The sequence below is a fragment of the Rhinolophus sinicus genome, chromosome 18 (genome assembly GCF_057876585.1).
Source record: "Rhinolophus sinicus isolate RSI-liver-muscle chromosome 18, RSI-T2T, whole genome shotgun sequence".
Lineage (NCBI taxonomy): Eukaryota > Metazoa > Chordata > Mammalia > Chiroptera > Rhinolophidae > Rhinolophus > Rhinolophus sinicus.
This window is the reverse complement of record NC_142518.1, coordinates 24,128,632-24,154,216: the sequence shown is the minus strand read 5'-3', so window position 1 is coordinate 24,154,216 and position 25,585 is coordinate 24,128,632. Positions and strand designations below refer to the sequence as shown.

The 25,585-nt window shown below is 36.2% G+C and overlaps 1 protein-coding gene across 8 annotated transcripts in view; it reads left to right on the top strand.

The window, feature by feature from the left end:
* Positions 1–25,585, top strand: part of DMD (dystrophin) — a 2,122,179-nt gene that overhangs the window by 637,469 nt on the left and 1,459,125 nt on the right. For all 8 annotated transcript variants that reach the window (XM_074323910.2, XM_074323908.2, XM_074323912.2 and 5 more), the window contains exons 10-11: positions 21,287–21,475; positions 22,527–22,708. In XM_074323910.2, coding sequence (XP_074180011.2) covers positions 21,287–21,475; positions 22,527–22,708 — 371 coding nt within the window. The remainder of the gene's footprint in view (positions 1–21,286; positions 21,476–22,526; positions 22,709–25,585) is intronic.

The following is a 25,585-nucleotide window of genomic DNA, read 5'->3' as shown; positions in this document are numbered from 1 at the left end:
ACTCCATACTATGGGTCAGAAAATGATGCTGGGTCACTTTGATCAGTCTATATCAGAATCTGATTGCTTCTCACCACCTCCATTGCCTAGGCTGTCATCTCTTGTCTGCATTACTGAAGTAGCTATTTCAGCTGATCTGCCTACTGTTGCCCTTGCCTTACCGACCATCCATTTTGTCTGCCGGATGGTCCTCTTAACGTATAAGTCAGGTATCACACCGCTGCTGAAAATCCCCAATAGCTTGCCATTCACTCAGACCTGCTGTCTTGTAAGCCCGTACACAGTCACTTCCCTCTCCCTCTTCATGTCTTCTTTGGCCTTGTCTTCCACCATTCTTAGCTTCTCTCATTTCACTAAAGCCATACTGGCCTCCATACCTTTGCCCAGAACACAGGAGCGCCAGCCACATATTCACATAACTCGACCCCCCCCCCCCGTCTTTTTCTCACATGATACTCAGTGATATTTTCCCCGATCATGCTTTTCTTTCTTTCTTTGTCTTTTTTTTTTTTTTTTTAAAGATTTTATTGGGGAAGGGGAACAGGACTTTATTGGGGAACAGTGTGTACTTCCAGGATATTTTTCCAAGTGAAGTTGTTGTCCTTTCAGTCTTAGTTGTGGAGAGTGCCGTTCAGCTTCAAGTTGTTGTCCTTTCAGTCTTAGTTGTGGAGGGCACAGCTCAGCTCCAGGTCCAGTTGCCGTTGCTAGGTGCAGGGGGTGCAGCCCACCATCCCTTGCGGGACTGGAGGAGTTGAACGGGCAACCTTGTGGTTGAGAGCCCACTGGCCCTTGTGGGAATCGAACCGGCAGCCTTCGGAGTTAGGAGCACGGAGCTCCAACCACCTGAGCCACCGGGCCGGCCCTGATCATGCTTTTAAATCCACAACATACCCTTCCTGCCTTGGCAGTTTTTATTCCCCCTTCCGTGCTTTATTTTTCTTCATCGCACATACCAGCTTCAAACTTACTTATTTGTTTGGTATGCTTCCCCTAACAGGATTAAGTAAAGATGGGGATTTTTGTCTGTTCCATATATGGCTGCATCACCATTGCTTAGAACATGCATGACCCTTGGTAGTTGCTAAATAAATATTTGTTGAGGAATCACTGTATTTCATAAGTGCTAGACCCAGAATTTCATGTGATCTCAAAGCCCTTCTCTACAAAATAAAGGCATGACATACTGAATGTATAAATTCTACTTTGGTAATTGTTTCTCCACCTGGGAAATCAGCATATAACGTTCTAAGAACTTTATGAGAAATTATCTATTTGAGGTTTTCAACATTATTAGTTCTGTTACCACTAGATAAGCTAGACAAAGACAGGTTTCCCAATTGATTGTGAATATCCTTACATGCTTATGAAAAAAAATGGTAATGGGTGCAACATATTGCAGTGGTTAAGGATATATTACCTATCATGAATAGATAATAAAAGGGACTTAATTTTCTGTCTTTGAATTTAATTTTAATTATAGTTGACATACAATATTATATTAGTTTCAGGTGTATAACACAGTGATGCAGCATTTATATACCTTACAAAGTGATCTCCACAATAAGTCATGATACATAGCTATTATGATATTACTGATTCTATTCTCTGTGCTTTATATTACATCCCTGTCGTGCCCTTGTCTGGTTTGGGTATCAGGATATGCTAGCCTCATAAAATGAGTTTGGAACAGTTCCCTCCTCTTCTATTTTTTGTGGGAATTTAAGAGGATTGGTATTAATTTTTTAGTTTTCTTTGAATGTTTGCTGGAATTCACTGGTGAAGTCGTCTGGTCCTGGACTTTTGTGTGTTGAGAGGTTTTTGATTATTGATTTAATCTCCTTATTAGTAATTGGTCTGTTCAGATTTTCTATTTCATCATGATTTAGTCTTGATAGGTTGTATGTTTCTGGGAATTTATTCATTTCCTCTAGGTTGTCCAGTTTGTTGGTTTATAATTGTAAATAGTAGTTTTTTATGAGCCTTTGTATTTCTGTGGTATCAATTGTAACATCTCTTTCACTTCTGATTTTATTTGAATCCTGTCTGTTTTTTTCTTGGTAAATGTTGCTAAAGGCTTGTCAATTTTGTTTATCTTTTTAAAGAACCAGCTCTTAGTTTAATTGATTTTCTCTATTGTCTTTTTAGTCTCTGTTTCATTTATTTCTTCTCTACTCTTTGTTATTTCTTCTCTTGTAGTAACTTTGGGCTTTATTTGTTCATTTTCCTGGTTCCTTGAGGCATAAAATCAGGTTGTTCATTTGAGACTTCCTTCTTTCTTGAGGTAGGCATTTATTGCCATGAACTTCCCTCTTAGAAGTGCTTTTGCTGCCTCCCACAAATTTTGGGATGCTATATTTCCGTTTTCGTTTGTCTGAAGATTTGTTTTGTTTTTCTTTTGATTTCTTCTTTGACCCTATAGTTGTTCAGTAGCATGTTGTTAATTTGCCTAATGTAATCTCTAGTTTCATATAGTTGTGATTGGAAAAGATGCTTGACATGATTTTAAATTTGTTAATACTTGTTTTATGGCTTAACATATGATCTAGCCTGGAAAATGGTCCATGTGCACTTTAAAAAAATGTGTGTTCTGTTGTCTAAAACACATCGAATTTTAAATTTGTTAATTTTAGACATGAGGGTTTTTTATAAAGTACCATATTTGTGACTTGGAGTTAAAAGCATCGTCTCATGAACTTTAATATGAATTTGGTTATGGATTTGTAAATATTGGTCATGCTGTGTTTTGGGTAACATGTGTTGTGTTTTGGATATGTGTTGCCTCCTGAGAAGGTTCAGTTTTATTAATAATGTCTGTATTATAATAGTCAGCAGTTTTATATTTTATTAAACCCATGATTGCCTCGTCCTTAAATCATGACAATAGATAAAGAAGGCGCAGTTGAAGAAAAGAATCAGTCTTAAGAAGCTGTATGTAATGAATAGAAAGTTCTTGTAAACTTTTCTATATATTCTATTTCTAATGATGTGAAAATGATGTTATAGGCATTGCCGTAATAACACTTATATATACATTATGTATTTTAAAGATTTGTTTTGTGTATGTCATTTTTATGTAACATTTTCTGAACAATACATTAGAATACTGCATTATTTTAGCCTGCATTTGTTTTATAGACATTTCCGTTGCTAAAGAACAATTGATAGCTATCCTATGAAAGAATGTATGCTTATATATTTGTCATAAATCTATTAGATTCCGCAAGAAGCTAAGGCAAACTCAACTAGCCATCAGTTCTAATTGTGCTTTACCTCAAGTGGTTTTCTTTCCCTAGAGGATAGTCAGGACTATTGGTGGCTTCAAATACACAGGCAAGTATGAAACCAAACAAGAAGCTTTCTAGCTGACTCTATTCACCAGGCAAACTCCTTTCTGTCCAAGAAACTGTTTAGTTGTCATAAATCTTTTGGAAAGTTGATTTTCAGTTTCTTGTCGCAACACTAAAAATGGTTAATATATTGGCAATGAGTGTTATGTACTGGAGGTGCCAAAAAATGTATACAAGTGGACACTTTGGTCAATGTTGCTCAAACAGTAGTTCGCCATAATCAGAAGTATCTGGACGCTGATGGTAACCACTTTGAGCACCTCTTGTAATTGCAGAAGTCAAACGTGACTTGTATTCATTTTTTGTTATCGGTATATATTGAGTATTACAATTTTAATAGTTTTTTCCTTTCTTAAAATGTGTGTACATTGTTTTGGCACCCTCTGTATTGTTCACTGGCGAGTGATATCTGTCTAGATGGCTTATTATCTATGCTAAGAAATAAAGGACAGTGAGTCCCGTAGAATGCTAAAACCTCCTATCAATTCAGTCAATATTTCAGACAATACAGTGGGAAAAAAAATCAGTAAGGCAAATTGTCATTGTATACATTCAATATCGTCGTGGATCCCATTTTGGTTATTTTTTCTAGCATTTCTACATTCTTTGCTATCTGTGTTGCTTATAAGGAGCGAATTTAATTTTTTGAATTTCTGTAGCCTTTCCTTCTTTAGCTTTAACTTTCTTGTTGAGGTGCTAATGAGCTGCAAATAGGCCCAAATGGAAGAGAAAAAAAGAGCTGCAGATAATCCGTACTCTGATAAACTACTCCTATGATAATTGGCAGTTTATGGTTTTTCCTGGGACAGTGGGAGAGATAAGCAATGTTGGCCAAGTTTGTGGAGCAATTCATGTTAATAACATTGTAAAAGAAGTTTACAAGACTATCACAGTCCTTTTAAAAGAAATCTCATGTGTGGACCTTCAGGCCTAGGCACAGTTTGATTATCTGAAAAAGTTCAGATTGAGTTGCATCCCAGCATTTCTAAATTAGGAGATTCTAAACATGCTTGTCATTATTTCCCTTCTAGCTTAAATGAATTTCCTTTACCTGATTTATGATTTCCCCAGAACAAACACATATTTGGCCTTCCTTTTGTGCTCATTTGCATGATGTTTAATTTATCTTCACCTTACAATTTTTAATTGCTGCCATATTTTAATATTCAAGATTTAATTCAGTGCTTTAGTTTGCGTATGTGGCAATAATTCTGCTCCCTTCCTAGTATAATATGAAATAAGGCCAACATATAAACAATACCTTTTTATAGAATAAGTACTGATTTTATAGAAAAATTTTAAGGTCGTACAAATCAAGAAAATAGTAACTGATTCTACTTGAGAGTATTTTAAAAATATAATGAAATGCTGCTTTTAAATACAGTATTGATTATCTCAGTATGTGAACAAAGAAAGTGTTTTTATTCTTTCTGTTTTTTTCCCTTCCTGTTTTCCAGAATAGAGCAAACAATTTGGAATTTGCCAGTAGGCATGTTTTAAATTTTGACGTGTGTTCCACGTATGATTATGTAGCAACAAAACAATCCTAGTGATATTGTTGCTACATATTTTATAGTACCCATAATTTTATGTGGTGACTTAAACATTTAAATATATAAGTAAATTGTGGGACATTGTGCTAATGAAGTGCATGGTAGATTTAAAAACATGTTTATATGAACTAGTTACCTATTGAGAAGACAGAAATTGTACGCCAAAGCTAACCATAGTATACACATGTAAAATTAGTCAGAAAGGTTTAGCGATGATCAGAGACTGGATGAATCCGAATCAGTAGTTTCTAGGAGTGTATGAGGGACTTATAATTATTACATTCACATAAAATATGGCACATTTTTCCATTTTGATTTCTAAATGCAAATTCACCAATCTAGTCATCTCTGGGAAATGTTTCTTCTCCTTAAGGTATTAAAAATATGTCTGGCAACATAGTTAAAATTACAGGCTCCTGTGAGACAAATACTGAGTTCAGCTCCCATCCCTGCCCTTTATTAACTGTGTGACCTTGGACACGTTCCTAACCTCTATGAATCTGGTCTTCTTATCATAAAATGTAGACAGTAATCACCGCTTATGTTGTAAGATTAAATTAGATAATTTAGTGGCGTACTTATACCACACCTTACGAATAGTAAGCCTTTCACGCATTATACTTGTGTTCTGATGATAAATTCTGTAGACGTTTAGAGGATGAAGAAAGTATTATAAATTAGAGCATATCTATAAAGTGGGCAGCACTCACTCAGGAGGTAAGCAAAATGACCCATTGAGGTTTCAAAAGAATACATTAAAATGTCTCTTCATATGCATATTTTATTTAAAATTACAAAGGAAATAAACTTTACCAGTTTTTGCAAAGATTTTAGGATGATTTCATATAAAATAAGGCACTGCTGTCCTCAGTGAAAAGTCAGAGATCTTGAAAAAGATGTGACGGTAGTTTGTCCTTCCCTTATTTATTTGCTTCGTGGGTGTTCTGAATGCATTGCAATGCATATGAACAGTAATGTGGGTTGCGGATTTTATTATCTTTGCATAAAATGGGAGTGTCCCAGAAAATCTTGTTTAATGCACTGAAGTGTTCTAGTTATCTCATGACAAAGTAGCTGAAAAAATGTAATAGGTATTTTCTTTTTCAAAAAACACCCAAAAGAGAAGCGTTCCAAATATGCTGAACAGTTCTGTGTTGGCAAGTGGCTGTGTGTGCTATATTATTTCTCAGATATTTCCAAAAGCAGTAAAAACACATGCTCTCTCCTTTCAAGGTTAAATTCACTGCTAACAACAGTTAAGAAAGGAACTGGATTTTATTAGAAATTTGTGCTATCGAGAGCACTTAAACAATGGATATTTGGCAATATTCTCATCGTGTGTCAGTTAGAAAATCTTTCACATCTCCACACAGAAACTTGAAAAGAAAAATTTTAAATCTGTTTAAAATATTACACATGAATTGATTCAGTAAGGTTTTGAATCCATATTATAAATATAAAAAAATATTTTCACTTGTTATTGCAAGAAATCCTGATTTAGATGATAGAAGATTAAATTTTATTAGCCAGATTAAAAATAAATACATGATGGCTTTCGTGAAAAGTGAGTAGGGCAGCAAAAACTGAATCGCTTTCAAAATTGCTGTTGCACAAATGATTTTAAAAATGTGGAATTTGCATTTACAAATGCTATTTTGAGAAAGAGGAACAGTGTACAAAATTGGAAAACATTGTAAAGGATGAGGAAAAGTCATATAGGAGATGAGATTTGAGCTGGAACTTCAAGGAGACTGTAATTTAAATGTGTTTGGGAAAGTGTGTTTGTTTTGTTTTTAATATCTTGGTAACAGTAGAAATAAACAGGTAGGAAGGTGTAACATGAAATGCGTGATTTGAGGTTTCCAACGTCATGAAAGAAAGAGTGCAAGAAAACATCTTGAGCCCGTTTCATGATAGGGTGTGAATTTGGAACTTTATTCTAAGAGTAAAATCACTCAAGGTTACTCATATGAGAATAACATGCCCAATACAAACATTGCAAGTAATCTGAGTTTCATTGAAGTAAGCAAAAGATGGAGGAAAGGAAATCAATTTGGAGAGAATGCCATTAATGTGGTTCTAGTGTTGTGTTAGAGCACGGTTTCTCCAGGTGTCACTACTGCTATTTGAACCTGATCATTCTTTGTTGGTGGGCTGGTGGGAGGGGAGGGTGATGAAGGTCCATATGCTGCTGCTGAGCTGTGCATTGTAGAATATTCAGCAGCATTCCTGGTCTCCACCCACTAGATGCCCTAGACTTCAGTAGCACCCTCCAACCCCAGTAGTGACAAGCAAAACCCATCTCCTGATATTGTCCAGTGTCCTCAAGAGGTCAAAATGGTCCCTGGTTGAAAATCGGGGGGTTAGGGTGATGCCACTAGGAGTAAAAAAGAAGAGGTGAATGTGAAATAAATCGTAAAGGATGTTGCTTGCTGGGCAGCTTTCAACTGATTGTTGGAGGAAAAAGAAAGTCATTTCAATAGTAATAGAAGTTTGTTTAAATATGTGTATATGTATATGTATATAGTTTAAATATATATATATATATTTAATATATAAATAAATAAATAAATATATATATATATATATGTATATACATATTTACATATATACACACATACACACACACACACACCTATATATATATATATATATATATATATGTATTTTCTATGTCAACCTCACTTGGGGATCTGTTGTCCTTTGCTACTTATGTTTTCCATTGCCTCATTTTATAATATATACATATATATCCTTAAATCCATTTTCAGTATCTTTCCTAAATCAGGAGTCATTCCTCTTAGCTTGTAGCCCATGATGACTTTGAGTCTTTTCCTTCAAGATACGAGAAGAAATGTGAGTACAACAAGAGATAAAACAAAAAAAACTTTACAAAAGATTTCATATCATTTATTTCTATCAAATGCTGTGAGCCCCTGCACACTCTTCTCAGTTCTCTGAATGTTAAGATTAAAAGCTTTAATTGTCAAAGGGACCCTGAAGTATAAACTTGAAGCATGTCCACTCCTGTGAGGAGCCGGTGATAAAACTGAAGAACTGCCCACTGCCTTCAGCTGACTCTCTTCATGCATCTTCTCGTCTGCCTGCACCAACAGGGCAGAGGACGGACTGCTCTGGTCTTTTTATTTCTGGAGGCAGAGGGCAGAATTTGTAGCTGATAATGAAATCTATCCAGAGTGTTGTCAGGGCTTAATGCCATTAGCATTTTCCTTGCAAATGTCAATCTCTAAAGGCCTTAAATGAAGGATATCTTTCCTTGAAGACAATAGGGAGATACTGAGTAAAGCAGCAGGTGCTATACACAGAATTGTGGGTTTTACGTGCCAATGAGGCATCTCATGCTCCTGGCAACCCCATGAATGAGTGATGTGCACCATGTCCCGTCCTCTACAGCCCCCTACACAGCTCCTGTAGACTCACGCCCATGGCTTCTTTTATGGAGTCAATCTATCTGCTGTTTGGACCTCCTCTTTTCCTGCTGCCTTCTATTTTTCCCAGCATTATTGTCTTTTCCCAAGAACCCTGTCCTCTCGTGATGTGCCCGAAGTAGGACAGCCTGCAGTGGGCTATGCTATTTCTTCTCTCTGCTCTGACATGGAAAGATGCAGTAACTTTGGTCTAATTCCCTTAAGAAAACAAAAGTCCTAATATTAATATAAAGTAAGGTGAAAATTGTTACCTGGCATGTGCTAGAGAATTCATTATTTTATTCAGCAAATATCTTTTATGTTTTACTATATGTCAGACATTGTGTAGTGTTAAAATTCTATGCTCAAGGAGCTTATATGTAGTTCACGAAGAGGATTTCTCTGAAGGATATACCAAACCACCCTTTTAGGAGCAAAGAAAGGAGACAAAAGCATGTAAAATAAAGAGAAAAATCTAAAGAATTTAGTGATATATGTGAACGGTGATGAGACTATTCAAGTATCTGGTGTACCTGCAAGAAGTGGAGATGACCACTGTATCTGGGGAAAATTACCTATTTTTGCAAAAGTGTGTGAATTTAGTTCAATATCTTTTTACTACCTACAGTGTAAATAAAACCAAACTCCCCTTTGTTGATGTTACTTCTTATTTCTCTATTCTGTGTTGCACTAAATAAGAATAGTGAGGCGATGGAAGCAATTTTATAAAGGTTGAATGGGGCGAGTGATATTGAATGTTAAAAGCTATGTGTATGAGGTTGGACAATTAAGTTCACGAACTCATCCTGGAAAAAGTGCTACATACCTCATTGCTGAATATCACTATGGTCACCTTAGAAATACTCCACTTGGGAAGCTATGCACTGATGCCAGTGCCTAGTCCACCCTTCAAAGCAATTTTGGAGCTCTTTTTCTGGAATGGCCATCAGAGCTGGCATCGTATTACCCTTGATGTCCTGAATGTCATCAAAATGTCTTCCTTTCAATATTTCCTTTATCTTGGGGTAAAGAAAGAAGTCATTGGGGGCCAGATCAGGTGAGTAGGGAGGGTGTTCCAATACAGTGATTTGTTGACTGGCTAAAAACTCCCTCACAGACAGTCGCGTGTGAACTGGTGCATTGTCGTGATGCAAGAGCCATGGATTGCTGGTGAAAAGTTCAGATTGTCTAACTTTTTTACACAGCCTTTTCAGCACTTCCAAATAGTAAACTTGGTTCAATGTTTATCCAGCTGGTACAAATTAATAATGAATAATCCCTCTGATGTCAGAAAAGGTTAGCAACATCATTGCAACAGGTTCGCGAACTTAATTGTCAGACCTCGTATGTTATCTCTGAGCCTTACAAGCACCCTCTAAGTTAATATCATTGTATCTATTTTCAGGGGTGTACCAGGAGTCTCGGATTAAATAACTGCCAAGCGTATACTGCTTATAAATTCCAGAGTCTCAGGAATTTGAATTCAACCAAAGTGAGACAGACTTCAGGTTCCCTGAGGGTGGGCACTGGTTCTGTGCACCATGATGCCTTTGAGATGTTGTATACAGAGGTAGGGGGTGGAGTCAGGGAGGGCAGTGAAATTTTAGAGAAGGTAGTTCAGACATGCCATAAAGTGGGAAAGCGACTACTAGGGTCAGTCTGAGGGGGAGAGGTTGGAGAGGGAAGAGATAATCAACAGTGGGAAGTTCTTGAGCCCGTGAACGCGAATAAGGTTAAAAATGGAAATTATCAGGAGATGGCAACTACAGCCCTGAGGGTCAAAATCAGTCTGCCACCTAGTTTTCTATAAATAAAGCTTTATTGAAACACTTTCATGCTCATTCACTTATGTATTGTCTATGGCTACTTTTGTGCTACAGTTTACAGTAACAGAGCTGTGTAGGTGAAGCTGGCCTGCAGTGGCCTGCGATAATGAAGATATCATCTGGCCCTTTACAGAAAAAGTTTAAGGTTTAAGGATTCTTGGATTATATAATAGGAAGAATGCGACTCTACATTGAAATATGACATGAGGAGGCTTGGTATAGCTGTAGATATGTTTGAATATTTGATAACTTTGAATTTAGTTAAATATAGACTTGTTGGATACATGAATAAATAGCTAAGAACTATAAATGATGACTTACGAAATAAAGCAAAAAAGGTTTTTAAATGGCCACATGGAAATGCATAATGATTAGTTTTCCATCATAGCTCACTGTCAAGTAGTTTGTATGTGTTATAGCAAGATCTATAAACTACAGTCATTTTTGGGGGGGAGGATATTAAGTGCCAGTATTTAGGAATTTGGAAAACAATGAGTGTGTGTGTATATATATATATAGATATATATATACACACACACACACACACAAATATATTTATATATAAATAAAATACACACACACATATATATATCATACATTTTATACATACATATATATTCAGTTTTGAAAACTTTTGGTAACTAAAAACCATTTGCCTACAGCAATATACTTATTAATTCATTTTATACGTATCCTCCAGTAACTCATATTTGTTTTAGATATTTATAAAACTGATTAAAATAAGTAAGACTTGCTGTATATGCATTAGGCCTATTTAAAAGTACAGTTCAGGAAAATAACATTAGGAATTTAGTCCTCTCAGACATTTGTGATTGTCTTATTTTAAAGTTACTTTTAGAAAATCCCTGATTGTTTAAATTCCCAACTTGTATGAATTCCAAAAACTGACTTCTAACATTGTTGAAACAACCAATGTATTACAGAGTTATTCCATTCACCTTTCTTCTGTGGAATCCATGATGGATACCATGATATTCCTTCAGCTCTTCAGAATGACAAGAAGGAATACAGGTTTATAGGAGATCCGATTTATCCTCCAGCACCTGTTGGTGTGTGACTTGAGTTTCCTCATCTGGGAATTGGGCCCCTCTTTTAGGGTGTTTGTGAGAAATTATAAGAGATAATGCAATATGATTTCATTATGTTTCATTATAACATTATAACATTGATGGAATGCTGTAGGAACTTAACTCTTGTTTATATCAATTAGCCTATGGTAAAGTTGCTTTTTCTTCATCTGTTGTTTCACTTAAAGTCACAGAACCTATCAGTGACATTAAGCGAGGACTTACTGTATTCCCTTTGGTAATTTGTGTATGTGTGCAAAGAAATCACTAAGCCCTAAACCCTTCACATATTACTTAATGAATTTCTGAGAATGTCGTTTTACATAGGAGTCTATTGGTATTTATAAAAACGTTATTGTAAACTGTCATTTTTTAAAAAGACATATTAGATACTTTTAATCTATTTAAATATTCTGTTATTTTCTTTCTAAACTTTAAGCGGCTTAGGAGAGTTTATCATAGCAATAGTTACTTCTTTTCTGTCCTTTTTGATTTTATAAGAAGGATTCTATTTCTTTGAGGAAATAAAGGAATAGAAGATAGAAGATAGCAAAACTTAGAAAGTATAATAAATGAGTTCCCAATGGCATGAAAAAATGGAATTAGAAAAATTAAAGAAAAGGACATAAACAATAAACATACACAAATTTCCAAAGGGAATATAGTAAGTCCTCACTTAATGTCATTGATAGGTCCTGCGACTTTAAGTGAAACAGCAGATGAAGAAAAAGCAGCTTTACCGAGGCTAATTGATATAAACAAGAGTTAAGTTCCTACAGCATTCCATCAATGTTATTAACGAAATGAAATTATAATGAAATGGTGTTGAATGAAACAATATATTCGAGGACCTACTGTCTTGGGAAGAAGTACATATTAAAATCATGAATATTTTACATCATAATACTCCTGTTTTTCAAGACATGAGTATTGGTTAAAACATGTTTTATATGAAACCATAAATCAGGAGAACAAAGGAGTTTTAATGATAAATTAAAATTAGCTATCACAAACAATTCAAAGGGTACTTATTATTAGTTATCTTTGTGCTATCTCTTCTATTAGGCATGGTGGCAGGGTCCCTGCTTTAATGGAACATAAAGGCTGGTGTAGTAAAGAAGGTATATACTGTATTTACCTTGAAGTTGCTGAGAGAGTAGACCTTAAATGTTCTCATCACAAAAGAGAAATGGTAATTACGTGATGTGACAGGGTGTTAGCTAAAGATACAGTGATAACCATATTGCAATATATAAGCGTATCAAATTAACACATTGTACACCTTAAACTTACACAATGCTATATGTCAATTATATCTCAATAAAGCTGGGGGAAAAGGTACATAGGTTGAGCTATTCTTAAGCAAAATGAACTGGAATCTTCTTCACTGAGAGTATGTTTTAGAGAGAGAGGGTATATTATCAAACAGACATAAGATTTTCTGATAGAAAGGTGTTTTTTTAATCACATATTAGTTCTTAAAAATACATGTATCTTTATAGTAAAATCTTAGCTCCTAGAAACTTACAGCATGCTAGCATGTTAGCTGAAGTATAAATTTTGTGGAAGTAACGAAGACACAACTTATTGGTGGATTATCTAAGAAAGAAGTTTATTTCTCTTTCAGAATTATTTATCTTGACTGTCTAGATGTGGGCAGTCCAGGCCTCTTAGGAAAGCTCTGCTCATCCAGGGGCAAAGGTGCTTTTGCTTTGTTGCTCTCTCATCTCCTAGGATCTGCCTTAATCCCCATGAATCAAGGATAGCTCACCACGTCTGTATCACGCACGGCCTGTGGGAAAGAGTAAAGCATGAAGAAGAGAGCATATCTGTTATTCCTTGGTTTTGACAAAGAAGGTGCACACTTTCTATCCCGCTAGCCAATATTTGGTCAAATGCCACACCTAACTGCAAAACCTGGGATCTGTAGTTTATATTTTGGATAACCAAATAGTCACCTAACCTGCCTACTACTGTTTAGGAAGTGGAGGAAGACAGGTATATAAGGACCGGCAGTCTTTTTAGTGGCCAGTTTTTCTTAGGTATCAAGATAAATACTTTTGGTTCCAGAACCTTTTGTTTAATAGGTTCTTGGATGAGATTTTACTTAAAAATGTAAATACGTATGCACATGTGTCTACAGATGATGCATGTTTCTGTCGTCTTAAACAGCATACTAAGCATAATATAGCATTTCCTTGAAGGAACATCAACTTTGCTGATAATTAAACATCAAAGGCAAGTGATAGGAATTGTAAAAGGTAGTGTTCAAACAGTGGATTTGGCACATGCTTTCCTTTAGAAAATAGTGATATTAGCTGTACCTTTTGCTCGGTGTCCTCTGTATCCACCACTGCCTGACCCATGTTAACTGGCTGCCTTTCTATTGTCCCCTTCTTCAGTGTGGTATCAGTGTCTGTGTCTTGCAGTATCATTTGAAATTCACATTTGATTTCTGACTCACCAACATAATGGAGTCTAGGTGTTTTCTTAGTAGTTTCAAAACCACTGACTCGGAATTTGTGGAAATGAAGAAGAGGAAAAATAGACTTTTTTGTAAAAGACAAAGTTGATCAGCTGAACCGTGATTTGAATGGAAAATACTTTGATCATCTTATCAACCTTTCTTTCCTTCTAACTTTCTTTAAATGCACCCATCTCATATACTTGGCATACAACAGTTTGCAGTACAGTTGCTATTTGAAATTAAAATCCTTCCTGGTGACTAAGGAGGTTTGAGTTAGAATATTAGTTCAGTGACTTTTTTGTATGAACCTGGGATATAGCTTCCCCTAATTATTTTGTTTATTTTTATTTTATTGAGATATAATTAACACACAGCATTATATTAGTTTCAGGTATAGAACATAATGAGTTGATACATGTATATATTGCAAAATGATCCATCACAGTAAGTCTGGTTAACATCTATCACCACACATAGTTACAAATAAATTACATATAAAATTGTATTTTATTTTTTTAAGAAGTTATATTAGGACGTTTTGTGAAGGTCTTGTTTCATAGATTCTGAATCCGTTTTCTTCATTAATAGACATTTATCAAATTGTGGTAAAGACATGCGTTTTGGAAACCAAACAACCTGGCTTTAAAATCCCAGAACAGCTAATTATCTTTGTGACCTTTGGTATATTATTTAATTTTTCTGCTCCCATATTCTCATCCTACTATTGTCTGTCATCCTGACATGGTGTGAAAAATGATATAATGCATGTTAAGTGCTTAGCAAATTGACTGACACTAAGTGCCCGATAAATAATGGCAGCTGTTGTTGTGATTATAGATGTAGTTGTTGTTGCTGTGATTGTTGTTTTAATATCTCCATAACAGCAGGCAATAATTTTTCCTAAATCCTCATTAGGGCTCAACTTTGAACTGAACTTCAGGCTCAAGCAATATTAAAAATTACCCATTTAATGGTATCATTAGACTGAATGTCATGTACAGTGTTGAATGATGGATTAATTTCTTGTAAATCACGTCTGTAATCATTTTCTATTCTTTGAATAATACCCTGGTTTACATGTTATATCTCTGAGGAAACACAGTGGAAACGTGGCAAGAATATTTCCAGATACTAATCCTGGTTCCTCTAAATTGTTCTGTTATTTAGTAAAAGAACTACTTGGTTATCCCTCTGTAATCCTGTCGCTCTCAAATAATCTTTCAGTGAAGGATAAAAAGATTACAGACTACACCAAAAAATTCCCCATCCATGCATTGACTTAAACTGTATAACAAAGAAGTATGGCACATCTACAGGAACTAAGTAATACAATTTTCAAATGTTCTTGAAGCATTTATACATTGAAGAACAATAAAACTCTTCTTTATCCAGGTTAAAACTTGTATCACATTTTAAGGTTGAATTTGGGGAAGTTGCCAAAATAGATCAGTTTCAACAGAAATATAAAACTACTCAGTGATAGATTGTGCCCTCTGGAAATGTCCCAGCTATTTTTCAGAGAGCTTTGTGGTTTGCTGGATTGCTGGTTTCTCTACCTATATGTAGCCATTTGATGACTTTTCTCCATTTGAATTGCCAAAATCATGCTTCTAAAAACACATACAGCTCATTCAACTGAGTTTCCTCATAGAAATAATTTGCCATTTCAATTATTAACATTGGTCCCCAAATGCAGGCTTTGCAGAGCATTTCTGGGAAACTAGAATGTGCTTAGCATTTTATATGTATCATCTCATATAATTTTTTCAACAATTCTGTGGAGATATTTTTTTATTTTCTTTGTCTTACAGATGGGGAAACTCAGACGCAGACAGGTTAAATAACATACCCAAATCAGGCAGTAAACTGGGTTTTAAGATATATTTATGTGTTGAATAGTGTCAAGGCTATTGCTCTATATTTTATTATGACAATTTCTGTCACTGGAAATGAGTTTCCAGACATTTGTCCTGGACGTTGCAGGACTAACAAATATACTCATTTGTCTTCCCTCATTACTTTTCCCTCTCTGCTCTTCCATCTTTATGCATTAGCAACATCTTCAAGGAACATAGGTGACGATATCTAGTAATTCTTTTCAACAAAAGGGCAGTAATTAAGCCTCTGAAGTATGGGGGTAATGTTGAATAAATTTTAGTGCTCTTGATTTTGAAAACAACCAGATTGTTTCATCCATCCACTGTTATGCCTCTCATTTGAATCATTATTTGCCCAATGTACTGCAGACAAGCATAAACTACTGTGATAAAGACAGAAATTAAAATAAGATCAAAGTGTAGGAAAAAATTAGTTCCAGTTGATGAAACTGGCATCCTCATTCATGAAATGACTGGTATCTCTTTCTTATGCATAGATCTTCTGTAAAGACTTGCAAAGGTCAAGTTTCCTAGAAAATTTCTTTTGATGCCATGATATGTATGAACTAGCTGCAAGTTTAGGTGAAATGTGAAATATTATAATAATAAATACACATTTTTGGGGTGTTGCAACCAAAAGTGTAAGCTTCTCTATACTATATCTTTATTTCCAAATTCTTTGTTAAAAATTAATTTTTTAATAAAATGTGTTTTCTTGCAAAGAATCTGTTGAAAATATACAAATGTGGAATTCAAGAAAATTTCTTCTTTCATGGGTTTACCTGCACTGAAATTCTAGGACCATTTCCAGTTTTGTTTCATGAACTACCGTGTTTCCTTGAAAATAAGACCTAGCCAGACAATCAGCTCTAATGCGTCTTTTGGAGCAAAAATTAACATAAGACCCAGTATTATATTATACCCAGTATTGTGTTATGTTATGTTATGTTATGTTATGTTATGTTATGTTATGTTATGTTATGTTATGTATGTTATGTTATGTTATGTTATGTTATGTTATGTTATGTTATGTTATATTATATTAGACCCAGTCTTGTAGTAAAATAAGACAAGGTCCTATATTAATTTTTGCTCTAAAGGACGCATTAGAGCTGATTGTCCGGCTAGGTCTTATTTTCAGGGAAACACGGTACAAAAAAACATTTTTTCATCTAGACCCAGAACATATATACATATACATATATAGACATACATATGTACGCATATCTAAAACAAAAAAAATCACAAAACAGTACTAATCCTTAATATAAATGACGCTGACTGATTGATTATTTTATTTAAGTTAATTTTTAACATGTATATTGTTGATTTATTTCTTACAATAAGATTTCCTGACATAATTACTACCTTCAGCAGGATATGAAAATCTGACCCTCTTCAACATACACATTTGGGTATTTTAGAGATGCAATGAGGCATTAGTGGCAAGAGTACAGGCTTACCGTCATTGGGTCTGGATTTGAATCTTGACTTTATAACTCTCTTTTATTCTTAATTGGGGTATAATTGATATGTTATATTGGATTCAGGTGTACAACAGAATGATTTGGTATTTGGATACACTGCAAAATTATCACCACAATAAGTCTAGGGTCCACCTGTCAGCATATACATTGTTACATATTCTATGTAATTTTAAATAAAATATTCCTTGTCATGACCTGCTCAAAAAATATCATGAATTACTGATGGATCATGACTTACAATTTGAAAAACAATGTTCTAGACAGAGAAAGAATCCCTCTGAGTCCAGCTGGAAATTTTGACCATAATCATATATATTTGTAGAGGTAAATTTATGGATATAAATAATAATTGAGTTATTTACGTAATTTTACCCAGCTTGTTCATGTTTGACTTTAACTTTAATAAGGCTGTCTTTGCAAAATTTTTGTTTTATGAACATCCTCATACAGCACATTTAGATTCAGAATTTATGAGTATTGGATATATCCTGGAGGATAAAGGTTTGCCTGTTAAATTTTTCTCCAAAACTTCAAGCCTCTATAAATATCAGCATATCATAAAGTGTTTACTTTTTAATCCAAATTGTGCAATGGTGAAATACACTGTTGTGTTACTTGAATAATTGTTCTGTTTGCAGTTTATCATTTGGAAATTATCTGAACTCAAGATCATTAATGATTTTTTATAATTTTTAAATAGGAGCTAGATTGAGGTTGAAGATTCAGAAAGGTTTGATTTAATTGGTGTTTGCTCTTAGACAGTTTTTTGGGTCATTTTTTCGTACAATAATTGCCTGACTCTTGAAATCTGGCCAGTGACTTAAGTAGGTAACCTTGGGGCAAATTGTGTTTCAAAATGGTTGTTATGTATACAAGAATCTAATAATAATTACAGCCTAACACACTTTATTGGGTTCTTACACACAGTCAGGCATTCTGCCAAACTTTTTATATGCTCTCCTTTAATTCTTCCCATAATCTTATTAGGGAAGCATTATTGTTCCTATTTTATGTATGAGGAAACTAAGGCTTATGATAGGACTAAATCGTTTTCCTAGGGTGACAAGACCTCAGGTCTGAGTCAAGACTCAGACATTGACTGTTTACCTCCAAAGCCCCTGGGTTTTACAGCCATGTTCTACTGTTCATAATAAAGCTCCCGGTCAACTCTCACCTGTAACCAGAAAAGGCAAAATATACAGGATTGGATTGGATTGTTTTCCACCTACACACAGGGGTGGCTACAAAATTTGTGTGGCCTAGTGAAAAATGAAATCCAGAGCCCCTTGTTCAAAAAGCAGGAAGGGAAGTGCTGTTAAAAGTACTAAAATATAAAGCTGTGTTTTTTAATTCCACAGTCTCTCTTTTGACGTGCCATGGTGTTTTTTTGCTATTTAACATAATATCGAATAAAGAAAATTAAAATTTTAAAGTATTATGAGTTTTATAGCTTATTGTTATATTGTGCAATTGCAGTTGTAAATGTCAATTTAAGAGCATTTAACTCATGCAAAATCACTCTTATCAGGCAATTTATGTTTTGTAGGTTGTACATGCATATGGATTTCATTCTTAATATGGAAACATTGCACAAGTAGCACAGCTGTTTTTATTTCTCTTCTTGATAGGTGCATATTCTACTAATATTCTTTACCTGCAGCTTACTGATGAGTAAGGAAGGACTGAAAGGAAAAGGAAGTAGGGGTCGCCCCATCTTTCCCTTTCTTTCTATGTAATCAGTTTCAGCATAAATGGTTGGCTAATATAGGGAAGAAATACGAGTGAGCAAGGATATGATAGGGTTCCTTGGTTGTTTGTGTTTTCTTAGAATTGCCTTCTTTCTGTCTTTGAGGCCCGTTCTGTTTCAAATAGAAAGCATGACTTCCTGGGGCTGTCCGTGCCCTCACTCAGTCATGACATAACACACCTTGTATTTGCTTGAGTCACGGTAGATTGCCACGTATTGTGGGTCTCCCAGAATTCTGTGCTCAAGGGACCTTAAAAAAATACATATGCAAATGGGGCAGACGTACACATTGCACTTACATCCTCTGCTCATGTGCATACTTCGTCACCCCATTGGACTTTGCTTACAAAACGCAAGTTCAAAGATAAAATGATTAAGAATTTTAAGATGCCCATGTCAAGAAGCAGATAAAACCAGCATGGGGTCCTACTGTGGGGTGGGCATTGTGCACCTGCTCACGTCTCACAACTATGACGTCAGTCCCGTGTACACACATCTGCCAGCCTGCCATTTGGTGACTTTTCCCCTTTTAATGCTGACTTCAGTTTTTTTTGTTCATAGTGTTTAGGGATGGGTGGAAGGGATTATACCATGGAACTTGTTATCACCCCTAAGACCTTCAGAAATTCCCCTTCACCTTGGGGAAAGCTCTTGCAAATAGCCCTCTCGGGACACTTATGCCCTGTTGGAGATACTAGAGTTGGGTGAGTTTGACTTACCAGGATGACATATTTCTGCCACTTCTCTAGAAACAGATAAAGAGCGCATCCTTTGATGAAAATATCACCCCAAAGCCTGCTACCATGCTTTGCCATCTTAAAGGACTTAAATGTTGGAGAAATTTTTGATGTGCCAGTTTCCATTTTGGAGCATTTATCAGAAGAGCACAATTAAGTTGGAGTTGGTAGTTCAGTGGGATAGGGTTCAGCATTGAGGGGGGACTGGAGATTAAAGGTAAACCTGCTGGGGAGAACCATCAAAAGGACTGGTTTCCTCTAGGCAAGATTGGGAAATATTTCCCACAGTAGCTTCTAAGTGTTCTACACTGCCTTTTGTTTCGTTTGCAAAACCCTGCTTGATAGGACCCAGGGATTGCTTGCTATATGTGGAGTATACAGACGATTCCTCTCCAAATATCTCTCCAATGTTTTTGCTCTGCTCCTATTTTAGCAGTGCCTGTGTTCCTTCCCTCAGCAGGAAACCCTCTGGAGTGCCGTCCTTCACCTTACGTGAGTGCATTCTACTATCTTAGTTAGGTTTTTGCCGCCCAGCAACCTAGCATGAGTGCACTTGACCCAAACAAAGAAGTCAGGCCGATTTTCTTATTCACTCACATTTTTACCATTGGTAGTTGCCCTAAGGTTAAAACAGCAGGCACATAAGTTATCCTAAGAGGTCTCTCCTGGCGCTTGGTAGTACTTGTCCCATCGTTTCTGAATCTCTGCAGACACACAGCCAGGTTTAGAGGTCAACATTCCATCCTGGAAACTACCGTATCCTCTGCAGGTGATTCTCTTGACGTCTCCATTTCTTGGCTTGAGGTGGGGAGAAGGTATGGGCGTGGATAGCATTCCAGAGGAATCCTTTCTCACCAGAATTGTCCAATCTCCTTGCTTCCTCTTACACACCGTTGAGCTAGGTAGTGGATTAAGGGTTGTGGGGCCAGTTTTGTGGTCACCTTTTAGCGATTCCTTCATCGGTGGCCTGGATCTTCTCTTTTGAATTATGGATACTTCATATCCTTTGTTCTCAGCTCTGTGGTCCCAGCAGACATTCCAAGACAACTGTTGAGAATCTCACTTAACATTCTGGTAATTCAATTCAGAAGTAAATACTTCATATTTTACTTCTCCTAAGATAATGTCTTGCTATTTAAACCATGGCCTTCTGGAGATAAAGGCTTAGTTCGTATAAGTTATTATATTGTTAGACATTTCAGATGTGTAAATGAGGTATTTCTTTTTAAAATTTACCTCCCTGCCCCCACTAACTTTCATACTGGTAACTCTTTGTAAATTTTCAGAAATATTTCATTACTTAGTGGCTTTTGGGAAAAGATGTTTCCTTTAATGCCATTGCAAAAATATTTAAATGTAATGCCAATAATGTATATGGAAAAGATTGAACGTATGAACCGAAAAAAGTTACCTATGGATGAAAATTTGTAGCATTGAAAATGTAACATGAGGAGATGATGTACTAATGCAGTCTTTATAGTAATCCAGAAGGGCTTTAATAAAATATTAATTTGAAGGGGATTTCGGCTCCCGTTTGAAAATTTGCTTGTATGTTTGGGAGGCCGTTAAAATGCGGGCTCACTCTTGTGTGTGTCTGTTGTTCATGTCTCTGATAATGCAAGTGGATGTTTCTAGCATTTTAAATATTTCATTCATTTTATCATTTAATGTACTGGAACAGTCTGCAAAAATACTAATTGCATAACACCCAATTTATTTTATTGTTCAGCGTTTGGAAGCTCCTGGAGACAAGTCATTTGGCAGTTTGCTGATGGGGACTGAAGTAAACCTGGACAGTTACCAAACAGCTTTAGAAGAAGTACTTTCATGGCTTCTTTCAGCCGAGGATACATTGCAAGCACAGGGAGAGATTTCCAATAATGTAGAAGAAGTGAAAGAACAGTTTCATACTCATGAGGTAAAGCAAAACATCGATTCATGAAACAAAGCCCATGACTTGTCATAATGGCAAGTCTCTCTTTTTATCTCAGTCACTCTGTAAGATCTTACTATTTTTGTCATTTAGCTTTTTTTTATTTTTTATTGGGGAACAGTGTGTTTTTCTAGGACCCATCAGTCGTTGCCATTCAATAGTTGTGGAGGGCGCAGCTCAGCTCCAAGTCCAGTTGCCGTTTTCAATCTTAGTTTCAGGGGGCACAGCCCACCATCCCATGTGGGAATTGAACCGGTAACCTTGTTGTTGAGAGCTCGCACTCTAACCAACTGAGCCATCTGGCCGCCCTTCCGGCAGCTCAGTGTCAGCTCAGCGGCAGCTGGTTGTCTTCAGTCTAGTTGTGGAGGGCGCAACTCACTGGCCCATATGGGAATCAAACCGGCAACCCTGTTGTTAAGAGCTCACGCTCTAACCAACTGAACCATCCGGCTGCCCCATGATCATTTAGTTTTTATTTTGAGATGGAAACAAACAAATGATCATGTGCTGGGGATCCCAACAGCTAGCATTTGAAGTTCTGCCTTGGAGAACACCATTTGAAGGTGCTGAGATCTGATTTTGCCAGTGCCTCATACAGGAATATGAAATCCCAGCTCCCTTCTCTTGGGTCAAGGTGATGCTAAGCTATAACTTACACTCCAGAGTACCTGCATGGTATCGGGATGAAGTACCCTCAGTGGGAGACTCGTTCTGAGATGACACACTTGCTTTTCTCTCCTTCCCTGTCCTCTTTCTTGTTTCTTCAGCTCCCTTGCAGGTTTCCCCCGGGAGCTCTTCCTCAATAAATCACTTGCACAGAAATCCTCGTCTTAGGGTCTGCTTCTGCAGAAGGTGACTGACGCTCATTATTGAATCATATTCAAAACAGTATTGGGTTTTCTTCAATAAAAATTAAAATACTTGTACTGAGAATATAGTTTAAATGAGCTACACATTTAAGATCAAAAAACAAAATTCAAAACTGTAATGGTTTACCTAAAGTGTTAATCCCTGTGTTCAACTTCTTTCCTTTCAGGGGTACATGATGGATTTGACATCCCATCAGGGACGGGTTGGTAATGTCCTACAATTGGGAAGTCAACTGATTGGAACAGGAAAATTATCAGAAGATGAAGAAACTGAGGTACAGGAACAAATGAGTCTCCTAAATTCAAGATGGGAATGCCTCAGGGTAGCTAGCATGGAAAAGCAAAGCAAGTAAGTCTTTGTTTTTAATTTCTAAAAACAACACATTTTGGGATGTTACTATTATTGAAGTTAGGAGTCTCTGTTTGTTCCTGAAGCATACAGAGCTCTTCAGGGGACATTTCGGTTGGATTTTCATCCCTGTAACTTTTTGGTTTTCACATTTGTAATTGAAGAGATGTTGGCTAGAAGGGCCAGTTTCTACAGAACTATGCTTTAAAAGTTTCCAAATTGTTGTCATATGCACTATTTTCCAAGTTTCCCCCCCAGATTAAAATGTGACTATTAAAGGCCTGGAAGTATTCACAGGAAACCATGTTCAGGCATATCTTGTGGGTTCGGGTCCAGACTACTGCAATAAAATGAGAATCTCAATAAAGTGAGCAGAATCTTTTTGCTGGTGGAGAGTCCTGCCTTCAACTTTTTAAAAAACTACATCTGTGAAGCTCAGTAAAGCGAAGCACAATAAAACGAGGTCTGTCTGTACATGGAATCACCTATTAGGTACAGCTGACAGGAAATTTCTAATGGAAAAGCCCTCAAAAATATTAAATAGTTTCACGTATGGTTATGGAAATCCTCTTTAAAAAAGGTTTCCCATCTGTGTTTTGAAATCCTTATTCGAGTACTCTATGGTTATGAAGTATTTTGAGAATATATACTGACTTAATCAAAAAAGAATTTTTGAGACATTTCTGAAAATGGCACTTTTCTTATAAATGTAACAAGTAGATCTCATTATTCTCGACGTGTTGCTTTGATTTATTTTGTTAGGTGTGTGAATTCATGGAGAGCCTATCGAGACAAGATAGATTTATTTTTTAAATGAAAAGAAATGAAGTGCCAACTGTGGATTTGAATACATTAAGCCAAAGAAATTGTCCAAGCGCCTTAAGTTTACTTAGCTGTTATTTATGAAGATTAAAAGCTTTAAAATAGGACCAAAGAAACTCATTAGATATGCTGGGATGATTGCGATTCCAGTGCTAAATTACAGTGTGACAATGGGGGGGTACACATTTTTGGGCTCATATCTTTTGAAATAATAAGGAAGGCATATGTAAGATAGAATTTTCACAAATACTGGTATTATAAACCAGAAGATACTAGTCTATGCATATTGACATTCTCCCCTGCCATGATTGTTTTGATGATTGCAACTAACCCTTGCGGTGAGGGTTATAATAACCATCATAACTATTAGGTTAGACTGCACCCTTCCCCTCTGCCCAAGGGTCAACTAATTTACTCCACCCGTTTATCATCATAAATCAGAAGGCATAGAGCCGTCTACTCATGGTCATATGCCAACGTTCTTCAGGTTACAACTTCTGTTTGCACCAATCTGTATAACTTAAGCAAAGCAATCTCAGATGAAATTTAGAAGTGTTTAATACCCAGCCTCCTCCTTTACTGCTTTTCCTGCAGTAGTACCTCTCTCTTCAGCTATGTGCACTCCATCTTTCCATCTTCTTCTGAAGGCTGAGTACTACCATCGTTCCTCACTCCTTTTCTTGGGTAGGACTAACAATATGGCATTAATTATTCATACTAATCAGCTAATTGCAGTTGGAGACTGAGTTGCAACAAAAGGTGAATTCAACCTAAATTAAAATCCCAAGTTTCCAATCTGTTACTATCACATTTTTAAAACAATGAATTGAAGAAATCGTTACAATATATTTGTGTCATTTCCTCATCCTCATCTTATTGGAGGATAGGAAACCTAAAATAGTAATATCACTACTTAGCTAGGATTAACATCAAAAAGTACTTTGTTCTTACAGAAGATTGGGGAACTTTGGTTTGTGTTTAAGCTTTTAGAATGGTTATCAGGAGGGCAAGGGTAGCCTTTTTGCTGGAATGGCTTTTGCTAAAATGTAGGGTTTTAAAAATAAAACACGGGTATGGAACCACTTGTATGTAGCACATAGTCTTTTTGATCAGTTTGTTGAAATACACAAAATATTGTTTAAGCAAAGCACATTCATGAATCTCTTGTGAGGTTATAAATAACAGTAAGTATTCCATACCACTTTACTAACTTTGTGTGTGTTCATGCAAAAAATCGATTAAATTCTAAATGAGGTAAGCCATTATGCAAACTGTGCTGGACCTGATTTTTGATAGATTTTTTTCAAGGAATCAAAAAGCTGATTATGACAATAGGATGTTGTCAGTATTTAAAAGCACGATAGTGCTAGGCTTTATTTAATGCTTTAATAAATTGTCACCTGTTCTGTTTCCATATCTTGGTCATGTTGACGACTAGCTTCAATTTGGGGGCATCCCCTGTTGTTGCCAAACATATGATTACTTTGGAGTAGGAAGGCCTAGTAAATTGCTAGTAAACAAAAATGGAAGTAATTGTTGATAGATATGTAGTTATTGCCGTTTTATTATTCATAGTTTTTATCTTTTTTTTCCATCTTAAATAAGTCCCTCTAAGATTCCTTGTAATTCTGTTTTGGTGTGATGAATTCCTTTAGCTTCTTCTTGTCTGGGAAGCTCTTTTTCTGTCCTTTGTTTCTATGCATTAGATAGGGCTGCTACGTCTCCCGGTCTTAGTAGAGTGGCCTTATGTAGTAGGTGTCCTGTGAGGCCCAGTGGTGCAGTCTCCCTGCTTACCAGAGCCAGGTACTCCAGGTGTGTCCCTTGTGTGGATTGTGTGTGCCCTCCTATTGTCGTTGAGTCTTGATTACTGTTTGCACTTCAGTGGGCAGGATTGGCCCTCTGGCTGATTGACTGTGAGCACTGGCCTTGACTACAATGGAGGAGTTATTGTGTAGGGGTTGGCCTATGGATCAGGATTAATTTTAGCTGGGCTCTGGTGCCTGCCCAGTCTTTCCATTGGATATGTCCTTCCTCGTTGGACGTGGCCAAGTGATG